The sequence below is a fragment of the Mytilus trossulus genome, chromosome 5 (assembly GCF_036588685.1).
Source record: "Mytilus trossulus isolate FHL-02 chromosome 5, PNRI_Mtr1.1.1.hap1, whole genome shotgun sequence".
Taxonomy (NCBI): Eukaryota; Metazoa; Mollusca; class Bivalvia; order Mytilida; family Mytilidae; genus Mytilus; species Mytilus trossulus.
The window spans coordinates 5,488,879-5,504,304 of NC_086377.1; the positions used below are offsets into that span (position 1 = coordinate 5,488,879).

At 33.3% G+C, this 15,426-nt stretch overlaps 1 protein-coding gene across 1 annotated transcript; it reads right to left on the reverse strand.

Annotated features, from left to right (window-relative positions):
* Positions 1-2,348: 2,348 nt before the first annotated feature.
* On the reverse strand, positions 2,349-5,038 carry LOC134719376 (uncharacterized). Its single transcript, XM_063582383.1, has 2 exons — positions 4,153-5,038; positions 2,349-3,664 (listed from the first exon to the last, which is right to left on the reverse strand). The coding sequence occupies exons 1-2, from the start codon at positions 4,424-4,426 to the stop codon at positions 2,457-2,459; spliced, it is 1,482 nt and encodes a 493-aa protein (XP_063438453.1). The 5' UTR covers positions 4,427-5,038; the 3' UTR covers positions 2,349-2,456.
* Between the last annotated feature and the right edge of the window lie 10,388 nt (positions 5,039-15,426).

The following is a 15,426-nucleotide window of genomic DNA, read 5'->3' on the forward strand; positions in this document are numbered from 1 at the left end:
GTAAACGTATTTCATGATACCATATATAGAATCTATTATGTGCACAAGTTTTTGTTGTTTTTTTATTCGATTTTTTTAGTCTTTGTTTTCAATGATATACTTTGTAGACTATTGTGTATCCTCTTTATGTGGTTTTGATGTTGCTTTAATGTTGCCAAAAATGATTGATGCGTATGCACTCAAGGACTTTCTTCTTTATTCGCAAACTCTCCATCACGAAAAAGACAGAAACAAAAGGTCCGAAACTATAAATTATTGAAAGTATGATCAGACAAAATAAACTGATTGATTCATCTTTTAAAAAAAAAATAAACAATAGGAATCCAAATTACAAATGTCCAGTTACACACCAAAGTTAATGTTTCTCTTCGTCTGTTGATTTTAAAGTACTGTGGATTCATTATTATTCGTTGGATACCAATTTTCATGGATTTCGTGGGCACAGTCAAACCACGAAATTAAGTATTCAACGAATGATATTTTTTCTATAGGTTTGTATGCAGACTTCAGCAAAACCACGAAATTTAATATCCACGAATATGCAAGTTTTTCTTAATCCACGAAAATTGGTACCCACGAAAATAAATGAATCCACAGTATAAAGGTCTTAAAGCATATACGTCTGTATGTCTTAAAGTCTTTAAGTCCGGAAGACTGTCAGTCTATAAGTGTGTATGTCTGTATCTATAAGTCTGTATGTCTGTGAGTCTGAAATCTGAAGTCTGTTTTTTTTAGTCTGAATGTCTTTTAGTCTTAATGTATTTTAATCTGATATAAGAAGATGTGATATGAGTGCCAATGATACAACCCTGTTAGTCGATTTATGCTGGTAGTTAATAGAACACAACTCGGTATACATTTGATCGTAGATATATTCTTATCAATTCCACTGTTTGATTAGTAGTGTTTGATAAGTAGTGTTTGGAATATTGTTATTTGTTTCTGAAATAGATTCATATAGACCTATCAATTGAAATATGTTCCAGTTGTCTTCTGTTTTAAATGGCTTTAATTTTGTAAGGCAAAACTGAAAGGAATGATACGCGTGTCTCGTATTCAAACTTATAAGTGTTATACATGTAAGCCCTCAAAATCTAGGGATGTCTTTGTCCTGATATAAAAAATAGCAAAACTACTAGAAAAATTATCGTCGTAATCACTAAAAGAACGAAGAAACACGAAAATGCAGAAAGAAGATGCTCTTTAACTCATGTAACAACTATAGGCTGCAAAGAGCCTTTGTCGCTCACCTTGCGCTTGTGAATGTCAAACATTCATGTCGAGAAAATAATTCCTGACAAAAAACTCTATTTTCCTAATCTTGTTTGCATGATTCTTCAATTTGTTTAGTTTTTCTCTATCTTCTTTAGTCTTTTACTCAAACAAATCATCATTTTAAGAAGTATCTTAAGACGTTTCAGTCTCGTTGAAATCTTGTTCTAGATTTATTTCCCAAAAATGTGATACATTGGAAAATATCAATGCATTTTAAAAATATCATAAGCAAACACAACTCTGTGAAAAAAAATGTATTCACAATGAAAAGTGTTTTAGTAATCCAGTTCCCAAACAAATTGGTCTTTTTAGTCAATTTTTTTAGAAAATGGGTAAGGGATACAACAAATGATTTTTCAAGACTCATGTACATCCCATAACATTCTTTTCTTTTCACATTTCTTAGATATGTATTTTTCAAGATTTTATTACAAAATAGCTTAAATCATATGTATTCTGTTCTAAAATCTAAAATCTGCGAAAAATTACAAATTTACAAAATTAGCAGCATGGTAAATTTGACACTCAATATTGCGGAACTTTGATTTTGTTTACGACAATAACCCCAAAATAGGTAAAGTTTCATTAAAAAAGAGAAAAACATCAAAACTGGGTATTTTCAAAAGGTCGTAGTAAAAAAAGAAGTGCACCACCATATGATTTTTTTTTCACCAATTATTTTTTCCAGTTATAGCATCCCAAAAATCAGGTTAATTTAAAAAAAAGTTAAATTCTAGACATTTTTGGTTTCTCAGAGGTTTACATCCTTAAAGGCATTCTCTCATATACAGAGTTGTAATACTGACTTTTTCCGTCTCTTTGGTTTCTCTCTATTTTTTTTATTTTGTCCACAACGCAAACAAGAGGTTAAAAAATCCCACGAAGAGTGATAGCCGTCTCGGATGGATAAAACCACAACTAGTCAGAACAGTAAAAGTAATATTCATTAGGACTGATATTCATCAGTAGGACAATGGTAACGTATTCAAATAATTGTTTAGTTCAAGAGTCAAAACATACAGCCAACTTAAATCTCATGGCTAGCTTAGTACAAAAACAAATTGAGAAAATAATGAAGGAATATACTTTTATTAGAGTTTGACCATCAACAAATCGTCAAAACTATCATCTAAAACATACTATTAGTATGTATCACTTTTCCCTAAAAATCAATACCAGCTTCATTTTCCATGTGGTACTGTTGATCCTCTATGTCCGTTCCCACCTCCATTTCCATTTCCGCCACCATTTCCATTTCCACCGCCATTCCCATTACCACCGCCATTTCCTGCTCCACCACCATTATTTCCACCTGCACCGCCATATCCTACTTTTGATGCTACATAACCATATTGGCTTATACTTCCATATCCACCATTTCCATTTCCATTTCCATTTCCACCACCATTTCCATTTCCACCGCCATTTCCATTTCCACCGCCATTTCCATTTCCATTTCCATTTCCACCGCCATTTCCATTTCCACCGCCATTTCCATTTCCACCGCCATTTCCATTTCCACCGCCATTTCCATTTCCACCGCCATTTCCGTTTCCACCGCCATTTCCATTTCCACCGCCATTTCCATTTCTACCGCCATATCCTATTGTTGGTGCTACATAACCATATCCGCCACCGTTTCCATATCCATTGCCATTTCCATTTCCACCGCCATTTCCATTTCCATTTCCACCACCATTTCCATTTCCATTTCCATCGCCATTTCCATTTCCACCGCCATTTCCATTTCCACCGCCATTTCCACCGCCATTTCCATTTCCACCGCCATTTCCATTTCCACCGCCATTTCCATTTCCACCACCATTTCCATTTCCATTTCCACCGCTATTTCCATTTCCACCACCATTTCCATTTCCATTTCCACCGCCATTTCCATTTCCACCGCCATTTCCACCTGCACCACCATATCCTACTTTTGGTGTTACATAACCATATCCGCCACCATTTCCATTTCCACCGCCATTTCCACCGCCATTTCCACCGCCATTTCCATTGCCATTTCCACCGCCATTTCCATTTCCATTGTCATTTCCATTTCCACCGCCATTTCCATTTCCATTTCCACCGCCATTTCCATTTCCATTGCCATTTCCATTTCCATTGCCATTTCCATTTCCACCGCCATTTCCATTTCCATTGCCATTTCCATTTCCACCGCCATTTCCATTTTCACCGCCATTTCCATTTCCACCACCATTATTTCCATTTGATCCTTCAGCGTAACTAACGCTAGTAACTGCACATGGAAGCCACTTGCAACATGAATCTGACTTCCATGGAAACAATGGTCCAAGTCGGCATTCTTTGCTTAGAACAAGTTCGCCTTCTAAGCATTTTCCTGGACGACAGGTACACCAAAACTCCCCAGCTGTAATGAACAATGATTAATTTATAGAATAACATTTCAAAGTTTATTGGTGTATTATCAACAGACCGACATCAGCATGTGAAAAAACTCCATTGTCAATTCAGTACCGATTACATATATATCAAGTAGGCAAGTACATGTATTTTTGGATTAAGACACTGCAAGTTTAATACAAATGAAGGTTTTTGGACTTTTTTTATTTCTAATATGTGATGTCAGCAATGCTGGTATTTAAAATCATGAAATTCTTTCTTTAGATACTCGATGGAGTATGACATATACGTTTTTACGGCATCATATACATACAACATCTACGTTAATTGATGATTTATAATAATAATCATTTAAATTGCTAAACGGAATAAAAGCTATATTCATTACAGTTTGCCGGTTTTTTTCTAATTAACATAAAGGTTAGAAGTACTAATGTAACAAAAAAAAATTAAATATTTATAATACAAAAAACAACTATAGTATTGCTAACTGACCTTCTGCATCAGATGCATCACCGCCCCCATTTCCTGCTCCTCCGTTAGCACCGCCACCATTTCCTGCTCCTCCGTTAGCACCACCACCATTTCCTGCTCCTCCGTTAGCACCACCACCATTTCCTGCTCCTCCGTTAGCACCGCCCCCATTTCCTGCTCCTCCGTTAGCACCACCTCCATTTCCTGCTCCTTTATAACCATAACCATGATCCAATATAACGGAGCAATACACAGCTCCAACAAGGGAGACCAGGAGTAAAGTTATCATTTGCATGGTGGCTTATGTTAACGTGCTGTGATCAGAAGACGGCTTTGGTCTGTATTTATACCGTTGGATGCAATCATAAGACGGCTTGGGTCTGTATTTATACCTTTGGATGCAATCAGAACTAATTTGAATATGATTCATTATGCTAACAAAATTAGATTTGATAAATCACGAGCTATAAAACAAGACGTATTAATCATTAAGTATTTAAAGTCTTTGATAAAACAACCACATCTTTCAGATTTTTATAGAAAAAAATATAAAAATATAAGATTGAATTCAACCAATTATTTTAAGTTTATGTGTTTCCCCCGGTTTTGTAACCTCTGAATCGATGTATGACTTTTAAACAGCTATATGCTACTGTTGCCTCTATTTATTTCATTTTCGGTATGCAATATTACTTTGATATTACCGTAACGGTTATGAATTGCAAAAACATAAGGTCTTTATCATGCGTTAAATACATCCAATTTGTGAAATTCAATTAAAAACAAATACATTTAAGATTCATTAAGAAAATACATGTTCAAAGTAGGGTATTTATAAAGTGAGAAACGGAATCGAAACGAAACGAAACGAAATATAACGAAACGAAACTAAATACAACGAAACGCAACGAAATATAACAAAAAGAAACGAAATAAAAAAATGAAGAAACGAAACGAAACGAAATAGAAAATGAAGAAATTAAATACAACAAAATAAACGAAATAGGCCTATATATAATATATCTTTTACATTGTTATATATAGGAGGTTAGGATTTTGATTTTAAAAAGGTGGTGTAATTAACTGTTTTTTTCATTCCAAGTTCCAAATGTGCATGATCGTTTATCTTCGAAATTGTTGATGACTTGCTTTTCGAAAAAAGTCCATTGCCTATCTGTTATAGCTGGGGTTTTTTTCGCGGGGCGCAAATTTCCGCTTATTTTCGCGGATAGAACAAAATCGCCAATTTGAAAATCAATTCCGCTAAATTAATGGTGTGCAGAAAAAGATATTAATAAAAGTGTTTAATCTGCCAAAATAATAACCGCTTAAATAGTTCGAAAATAAAAAAGTATGAGTTACCGGATTTTTCCCGCTTCAGGCTTGCGCAAAACTGTCAGATTAGGTATAGATTATGTATGGAAATCAAATTTTGTGTGATAAAAAAAACGTACAATTAGAACTTTAAGATAAAATGTGAAGAGATTGCTTATTGATGTGTTTTCATTTGATTTTGACATGTGATTAGGGACTTTTTGATTTGATTTTCCTCTGAGTCCAGTACTTTTGTGATTTTGCTATTTTTATAACATGCGTTAAGATACGAAAAAGAATAATGGGGTCTCCGAACTTGTTTTCTAGCTACATATCAAAATAGGTAAATGCATAACACTTTCTATCATAAAAATTACTTTACCTGAATTATCTCCCCTTATTTGACAAAGTTGAAAAAATCGTATCAAACACAAATGATGTGTTTTAAAGAGATATATGGTGTTGAGGAGGGCTATTTGTAAAAAATACCAGACGAGAGAATGTTAAATTTTGAGAGCCGACAGGTGAGAGAAATTCATTCTTAAGACTGGTATTTTCTGCAAATACCCCTCAAGAGCATGATATATCTGTTTAATTACACCGAATGTTAATGTTCAAAAACGCATTGATGATCGTGACGTTACAAGTGTCAAGTCTGATAGAGTATTTTTTTTTGGCAAATACATCGGCAGAGAGGGTAAACAAGGCATATCCTTTCGGCAAATACCCCGTCTGCGTTGAAAAATGAACGATATGCATTTGATAAAAGTAAATTCAATTTGGTGAAAAATACACTGGCTATCGACCAATTAAAATCCAGGCTTCTTACATAAGGTGTAATTATTGAAAAATTACAGCTGTAGTAATGATTTAACTCACAATGTTTCTATATTTATACCAAAGAGGGACGAAATATACCAGAGGGCTTTTACAGGAATTACATACAACTCTCCAAATTTGCACATTTCATCAAATATCTAGACCAAAGTGATATGCTTCTTCAAAATCCAAGATGGAGAAAGACACCCGAGTCATTTTACTATGTTTCATTGGTGTTTTTTTTACAAAATAATCATAATCATTCATCAAATTTGGCTGGTTACAAATTCCACCAATGCTACAAGCTTTTTTTGTTTTACCCTGTTACACTCTACTAGTTATCTTGGAAAATAAACAGCTGATTCAACATATTAAGGTAACACGATACCGAATGACGTTACGCCACGAGTTATCGTTCCTGACGTTATCAAATAACGGTCACACATTCAAGCCAATGCATCAGGTTTTGCAATCACAAAGTGATAAAATTATAAAAAAAAAAAAAAAAAAATATTGGGTATTTATGTGACATTTTTAATGGTAACTTTTTTCTGGATACTTGATGAAGTAAAGGAAAATAGTACCGGAACGGTAACGATAACTGTACGGAGTTTGACTAATGTCCTGACAACCGGACACTGTCCTGACAGAAATGAAAATGCTAAATACTTTTTTATTATTGGAAGGATTAACTTGAAATTGGGAACCAAGCAAGATGAGAACTTATATTTAATAAGTAAAAGGAAAAAAATGAAAAACATAATATAAGAGTTAGAAAACTTGCCCTGACCCAATTGACTTTGAAACTTCTTATGTCCCGACAGCTATGAACCAGCGATTTTTTTTTATTATTGACTGGATATACTTTAAATTCAATACCATGGCAGATTAAAACAGTTAATACAATAATACAAGAAAAAAAAAAGAAAACATGACCTGACCATCTACATCTTTCCTGTGACTAATGTCCTGACCGATGTAAATTGTTTATAACTTTTTTTTCTTTGACGGATTGATTTCAAATTTGATGTCCAGGAAGATTCTGACATAAAATATAGAGATATAAGAAACGGATCATTTGAAAAATAATAATTAAAAAGTTAGAAAACTTGACATTGCCAACATCGACTCTGCCCAGACTTATGGCCTGATCGATGAAGAAAATGTTAATAATTTTTTTTATACCTCTCATTGTTAATCTTTAAAAATGTATTACTTTACTTTAAAATTTAAGCATCTGAACGATTTATCTAAATATAATAGACTGAGTTTTATCACAAGTCTTTATTCTTGGTATATGTCTGCAATAAATACTTTTCATGATGAACGCCGTATTCCCATCAAATTTTGTTTTGAAAGTAGAAATCTAATCTTTAGAAAGTTAGGATGATGTGTAAAAAACACGGGTAATGTTTGGTACATCTATTAATTCATGTAAACATGGTCGTCAAAAACACCGCTCGGGCAAAATGGATTTTTTTTTTATCTGGTTGAGAATACGGATAGAATTAGGCAATAGTGCACAATAAAAGCAGACTTTGCAACTCATACAAAAATAGTTTGTTTGTATGGAATGTTAAGAAAGTGGTTTACTTGGTTATTTTGCCGAATATCTTTCTCTATGTTCCAGTATAAAAAGTCTCTGAAACTCATTGTTCTGTACAGAGTAAATCCGATATAGTTTCGGAAATATTTTGAAAATAAAGTGCAAGATTTGTAATCCTATAGACCAAGTCTACACGGGTTAGACAGCAACATCGGAATGAAACCTGAAAAAGTTAACGTAGGCTAAGAAATACATGGGAACTTGATTCGGCAAAAATAAAATGAAAAAAGCAGGTCCCGTTACAGTCTATACTTATGAATACTGTAATACTAGTATAAAATGTATTAGCATGAGCTTTAGAAACACGATGGAAAGCGAGATTCGCCGAGCTTCCCACTTGTAGCGAGTGTAAAAACCTTTTATAAATCTGACAATGTATATAGCACATAATTTTATATTTTGTTTATATCCTACAATTAACACCCCAAGGCCTAGGGTGAATAGGGATAAAAATATGGTCACTTGGTCTTCTTCCGACCGGCAGTTAAATGCTTCTAAAGTGAGGCGTCTATTTGGCTGTGCGGGATGTATTATTTATTGTTAACTGCGTCTTGAACATGCATAAAATATTTGCCACTGGACGTAAGGTTACCAGCAATCAATCCTACAATTCAAAATCGCCACTTGAAACTAATAGAGCACGCAACATCATATTGTTTCACCCGTGTAAATTCGACCGTCAATCCCACACTTGATAGTCTTTTTGCTTCAGGTTTAAATTGTGTACCTGTTTTTAAAGGTCCGCATATCGTCCGGATTTTCCTTTTTTTTGTTCATGACAGGTTGGTTGATTAGGCATTATGAAAAATTCTAAAGGCCCGCAGATTACATATATGATCTAAAGATTTGTTTTATAAAATAATTTTCCACAAATGACAGACTGTTGAACTAATAGTGAAATTTTGCATACAGTTTGCAATGTTTGTCCAACTTGCTGAACAAGCAACTAACACAGTTATACCACGCAAAGTACACTATATTAATGTACAAATGTACGTAGCAAGTCAAGAATATAAGTTTTGAATTTTTCTTCGAGTTTTGTTATTTTATTTATCATGCATGAACTATTTGCCACTGAACGTTAAACAACCATAAAAAACAGAGCAATTATATCACTGTAAACTGAATCAAATTTCTAAAGTACTATTTTTCTGCATGGATGTAGCAATGACCCCACCATTGTCATAAAGGATGGAGATAAAAACTCAGTAATTCAAATGAATCACACGTAAAAAATTTCATGTTATTTTCACTTGCATGTAACAAAAATATGACTGTATTATGCTCGTTAAGGTGGCTAGGGCGTCTTAATTAAAACTGACAGAATTTTTTGATAACTTGTCAAGATAAAGCTTTTATCATGCTTTTTTCAAAACTGTATTAAAAAGTATGGGTCACCGGACTTTTTTTCACGCTACAGGTTGCGCAAAATTGTCAGATTTTGTATAGATTATTCATGGAAAATTAAATTTTGTGTGATAAAACGAAAACATACTATAAGAACTTTAAGATAAAATGTGAGAATATTGCTCTTATAACATGCTTTCAAATAAACAAAAGAAAAAATGGGGTCACCGAACTTGTTTTCTTGCTACATATCAAAATAGGTAAATTCATAACACTTTCTATTGTAAAATTTACTTTATCAGAGTTATCTCCCCTTATTTGGCAAAGTTTGAAAAAATGTAATCAAACACAAACAAGGCGTTTTTACAAAATTACAACTGAAGTTATGTTAAAACACACAATTTTCTATATTTATATCAAAAGTCTTTTACATAATTTACATACAACTCTCAAAATTTGCACATTTCATCAAATATATAGACCAAAGATATCTGCTTATTTAAAATCCAAGATGGAGGAAGACACCCGAGCCACCTTAAGTGTAAAAATCAGACGAGATTAATGTTAAATTCATGTTAGTGAAATTTCTATGTGCAGGACGAAATTAATTACATCAGTGGAATCTCATATAACTATAGGAAATTTACGGAAACCTGACAGGGGAAACGAAAATAAAATAAACACCCTTCAGATCCCGACTCATTTTTCGTTTTCCATTTCTCATATCTCTGAGGAGAATAACGTTACATTCTGTATTCAATAACGTCACACGTTTTCGGTCAAATTCTAAGGGTATCAATCAATTTTGAAGCCATTTATCTCAAAAACAAGGATGGTAACATATGATTTTCTATACATGTATGAATTCAGTTTGTAATTCTGAATATTATGTTAGTTTGTTGTTGTTCTCCGTATATAAGAACATAGCCATCCATTGGAAAATTTATAAAGGTTAGCTAAAAAACAGGCATTTCCCCTATATACCTAAGTAAATTTGTCGCCCAAATCGTCGTTTTCCAATGAAAATACCAAGAAAACAAAAATGGTGACCCCCATTTTTTATTACATATTTCGATGTAACTCGGTGCAAAGAATGCGTATGCGAAAAAGTTTGGAAATTGGGAGATATGCCATTCGGTATAGTGTTACCTTAACGTAACACGGTGCTATTGTCATTTAACTGATAAAAAGAAAAAGTAGTGTTACTTTGGGGACGAAGTCCCCAATAACAGTAGAAAATTCAATAAAAAAATTCGGGAAAATTTTCATTGTACTAATGAACTCAAATCGTTCATTTTTTATGTCATGTTTTGAATTCCTGCATCTGCGTAGAAATCAGAAATCTTTGAGTAAAATATAGATTTGTCAGTCTATTATAAAATAGGAAGGAACCCAATACCAATTTCATTTTGAATAATTCCTTGATATGAAAAAACGTTACCTGATGATAGCGTGTCTTTGTTTACATTGCATATGATGTCATAACTCAATAACGTCACAACTAAAATACCAAACAATAGAACCAAAATCGGAAACGTTACGGTATTTCCATTTCTTTTTTTAACAAATATTTTAGTTACAAAAACAATAATTAATGCACACTTCGTTCCCATTTACAGGTAATGCCTGCCTCATATTAGTTATTTCAAAAAGGAATATTTTCTATCTGTGATAGAATATTCACATATATGATATTTCAATTTTAGGTGACTCGAGCCTATTCTAAGTTTCTATCAGATGTGTCGTATTTTTGTTATATTATTCTTCAAAGAAAATGAATCAAATTGGTCGAAAAAAATAGGGGTTCACGGACCATTTAAGCTCAAAATTTTACTTTTAAACTGGTATTTACAAGGGCCAATTTTTTAATGAAATTTTAGGGAAAATAGAGGTGTTGACATATTTTTATCGGAAAAAACGTTCTATGACAATTGGTCGTAAACTGTAATATGAAAAGCTGGAATATAGCTTCAAAGAATGAGCCAATAAAAACAAAGGTCACCGACCAGGAAAAAAAAATCTCTTGCCTTAAAACCCAAATTTTGGCGGGAAAATGGTGAAAATGGGTGAAATGTCATTTTGACCCTTTAACAAATACAGATAATAACGAAAATATTGTATTAGTCACATAACTACAATGATTTAACATTTCTAATTCAATCAAGATATTTCAAAGAAAATTATATAGAAGTCTCGAACCACCTTAATAACAACATCTATTTTACTTCTTTTTAAGAGGTCATATTGTTTAGCAAAAATCTAGTATCTATGTTCAATTCTGAAAATAGTGATCATAACCCTGTTCCTAATTATCCCCAAAAATATCGTATCTGTCTTAGTTACTTTCCAATGCAATTAAAGTTTTTTGTGGTAGCAATGATATGTCATAATAATTTCCATCTAAATATTTTTAATTTAATTTTATGACAGACATATATTCTAAAATAAATTGATACAATAAATTCATGTTAAGATTTTCTAGGATTAAAAGATGTTTATCCCTATTGATAGCTTTAGTTTTATAATACTTTTAGAATTCTACAATATTTTATTCTTTAATAATGAAGGTATAATGACTTTCCAATATTATCTGTACTGACATAGTTTTCCTTTTGAACAATTTGTATCCGTTCTTCAAGGATAGATTTTTTACTGCAAGCAATTCAGCGATCCAGTTTATTTTGTGCACTACTTTGATTATAAATAGATTTCCGTTGTATTAATTTTATCATATTAGATACAAAATAAGCATTTAGGTAAAGCAGATCCATCTTATGTTAATACGATTTCAATTTTCAAAATGCATAACCCTCCTGTTTTATTTTTATTAAATAGTAAACCTGAAAAAGAAGCATTCATGTCTATTACATTCATTTTAATCGTGCAAAACAGTGTTGTGACCTCTGCGAATTCTGAATTATTGATACTTTGACTAACTCCATTTGTATTTATATTCCCTTACCTGTTCAATACTTATTAATCCCTGGGTCATAATTTCAACATACAAAATTAAAATAAAAGCCAAAAAAGGACAACTTTGTTTTATTTCATGTCCATTTATGAAAGTTAATGATACCAACCAATAGTTCATAACACCTGTTTGAATATCTGTGAACACTTTTTTAACCCAGTTAATAAATGATTCGTTAAAACCGAAATGTGTCAAAGTCCAAAATATAAAATCTCAATTAAGCGAATCAAATGTTTTGTAAAATCTACAACTACTATTGCCCCTCCTAATATTGAATGTATCTGCATACTCTATTACATCTTGAATTTGTCTCAAATTAAAATAAAAAAAAAACGGTTTGATCTTCGTAATTATTTTGGGGAGTACCTTTTTTAAATATATTTCAGGTAGAATAAATTACAAAAAATTAAACATTTGTATTAAGAAGTGGAAAATACGCGATATGCATCTTCGTTTTTAAAGATATACAAACTTGACGAAGACGTTAATTCAAACATTTTTGTAGTTGATGATACATACACTATATGCTTATAGTATATGCTTTTCTGATGAAATACAAAGAAAGTGAGATAACAATGTGAACGACAAAGTAACAACTAGAATACAAAACTGCATGAAAAGTTGATTCCGAAATAAACTCGAAAATTTTTTTGTATTATAAGTGAATTTAAATGTAATTCCTACCAAAACGGATTGAAAATAAATTATTTAGAAAACAAATAATTGAGGTAAAGATTTTTTTTATTTAAAAATTGCTGCTATTTAAATTGTACCGAATCACTTATGCTCAATCACGTTTAATTGTTTAAGTATCAACGATCAGAATCAAAGTAGTTATAACTACACCAAAGAGGTTATGTCTAGATTGTAGCCGTCGTATCAGGACCAAGGGTTAAAATTATCAATCCTCACTAACCATGGCTATGGTAACTTGGCCTCTATTGAGCTTTGTTGTTGCTTCATATTGCTCTGTAAATATGATCGTCGAGACTATGCCCCATCAAACAAAAAGAGCAAACCCACATATAACTATCTAACCTACAACGTATTAGCTGAGAGGCCCAACATCTAAAATTAAACGTAAATAATGGCATTCTTTTTTTTATTTCAGATTGTTAAAACAGTTATAAAATATGTATTTGTTTTTGTATCTCATAATTAAAACAAATTATTGTCGATGAAAGAGGGAAAACTGGAGCCACATATGGACCAGGAACTGAGTACCCTTTCGAAACATCACTAGTTTCCGAATGTTTTTTTTTTTGCTAAGTCTTTAGTTTTCTTTGTTTCAGTAGGTGCATAAATGTTTTAAATTATTATATTTTAGGCATTGCTTATGACTTATGAGTCTAATTATTCAATTGATAATAGCTGGCTACTCTTCGTTACCTTAACCGTTAGAGTAAGCACAAAAATCTAATATGAGGTGTTTATTTAGCTTTGCGAATAACCCATGCTCTTAATCCAATAACATCTGTGTGCACATGCGTATAGTGCGTATATTGACTTCTGCAGAATAATGAATGTTATCAAATTGGCATTCATTTAATAAATTTCATTAACTTAAAACACTTCAAAACTCTTAACTGATGGAAATGTTGTTACTAATTCATTTATTATGACTGTAATTTGTTGCAAATTGAAATCAGAATCGAAATAATTGATGCAAGCAATATTTTACTGTAATTTTGACATTGGTCATGTTGGTAGGCATTATATTCGTGTTTTTTAGTCCTCAATATTGCTATTGTGTGGATCTGGTTATGTAGGATGGATATGGAGATGTATCTTGGTACGGAATAAGATCTTGATACGGTGGTGGATCTGGTTATGGAGGATGGATATGGAGATGTATCTTGGTACGAAATAGGATCTTGATACGGTGGTAGATCTGGTTATGTAGGATGGATATGGAGATGTATCTTGGTACGGATTACGATCTAGATACGGTGGTGGATCTGGTTATGGAGGATGGATATTGAGATGTATCTTGGTACGGAATACGATCTTGATAGGGTTGTGGATCTGGTTATGGATGATGGATATGGAGATGTATCTTGGTACGGAATAGGATCTTGATACGGTGGTGGATCTGGTTATGGAGGATGGATATTGAGATGTATCTTGGTACGGATTACGATCTTGATACGGTGGTGGATCTGGTTATGTAGGATGGATATCGAGATGTATCTTGGTACGGAATAAGATCTTGATACGGTGGTGAATCTGGTTATGGAGGATGGATATGGAGATGTATCTTGGTACGGATTAGGATCTGGATACGGTGGTGGATCTGGTTATGGAGGATGGATATGGAGATGTATCTTGGTACGGAATAGGATTTTGATACGGTGGTAGATCTGGTTATGTAGGATGGATACGGAGATGTATATTGGTACGGAATAGGATCTTGATACGGTGGTGGATCTGGTTATAGAGGATGGATATTGAGATGTATCTTGGTACGGATTACGATCTTGATACGGTGGTGGATCTGGTTATAAAGGACGGATATGGAGATGTATCTTGGTACGGAATAGGATCTAGATACGGTGGTGGATCTGGTTATGGAGGATAGATATGGAGATGTATCTTGGTACGGAATACGATCTTGATACGGTTGTGGATCTGGTTATGGATGATGGATATGGAGATGTATCTTGGTACGGATTACGATCTTGATACGGTGATGGATCTGGTTATGGAGGATGGATATGGAGATGTATCTTGGTACGGAATAGGATCTTGATACGGTGGTGGATCTGGTTATGGATGATGGATATGGAGAGGTATCTTGGTACGGAAAAGGATCTTGATACGGTGGTGGATCTGGTTATGGAGGATGGATATGGAGATGTACAGTACGGGTAGGGACTTATTTTAATGGATGTCTTAATCCGTCTAGTCGGATATGAATCCCTATCTGTACTGTATCTTGGTACGGAATACGATCTTGATATGGTGGTGGATCTGGTTATGGAGGCTGGATATGGAGATGTATCTTGGTACGGAATACGATCTTGATACGGTTGTGGATCTGGTTATGGATGATTGATATTGAGATGTATATTGGTACGGAATAGGATCTAGATACGGTGGTGGATCTGGTTATGGAGGATGGATATTGAGATGTATCTTGGTACGGAATAGGATCTAGATACGGTGGTGGATCTGGTTATGGAGGATTGATATTGAGATGTATCTTGGTACGGAATAGGATCTAGATACGGTGGTGGAT

Excerpts from the sequence above, each read along its gene's own strand:
- LOC134719376 (XM_063582383.1), bottom strand. The coding sequence starts at position 4,426 with ATGCAAATGATAACTTTACTCCTGGTCTCCCTTGTTGGAGCTGTGTAT. Across the intron at positions 3,665-4,152 it reads TGATGCATCTGATGCAGAAG|CTGGGGAGTTTTGGTGTACC; the intron begins GTCAGTTAGCAA and ends TGTTCATTACAG.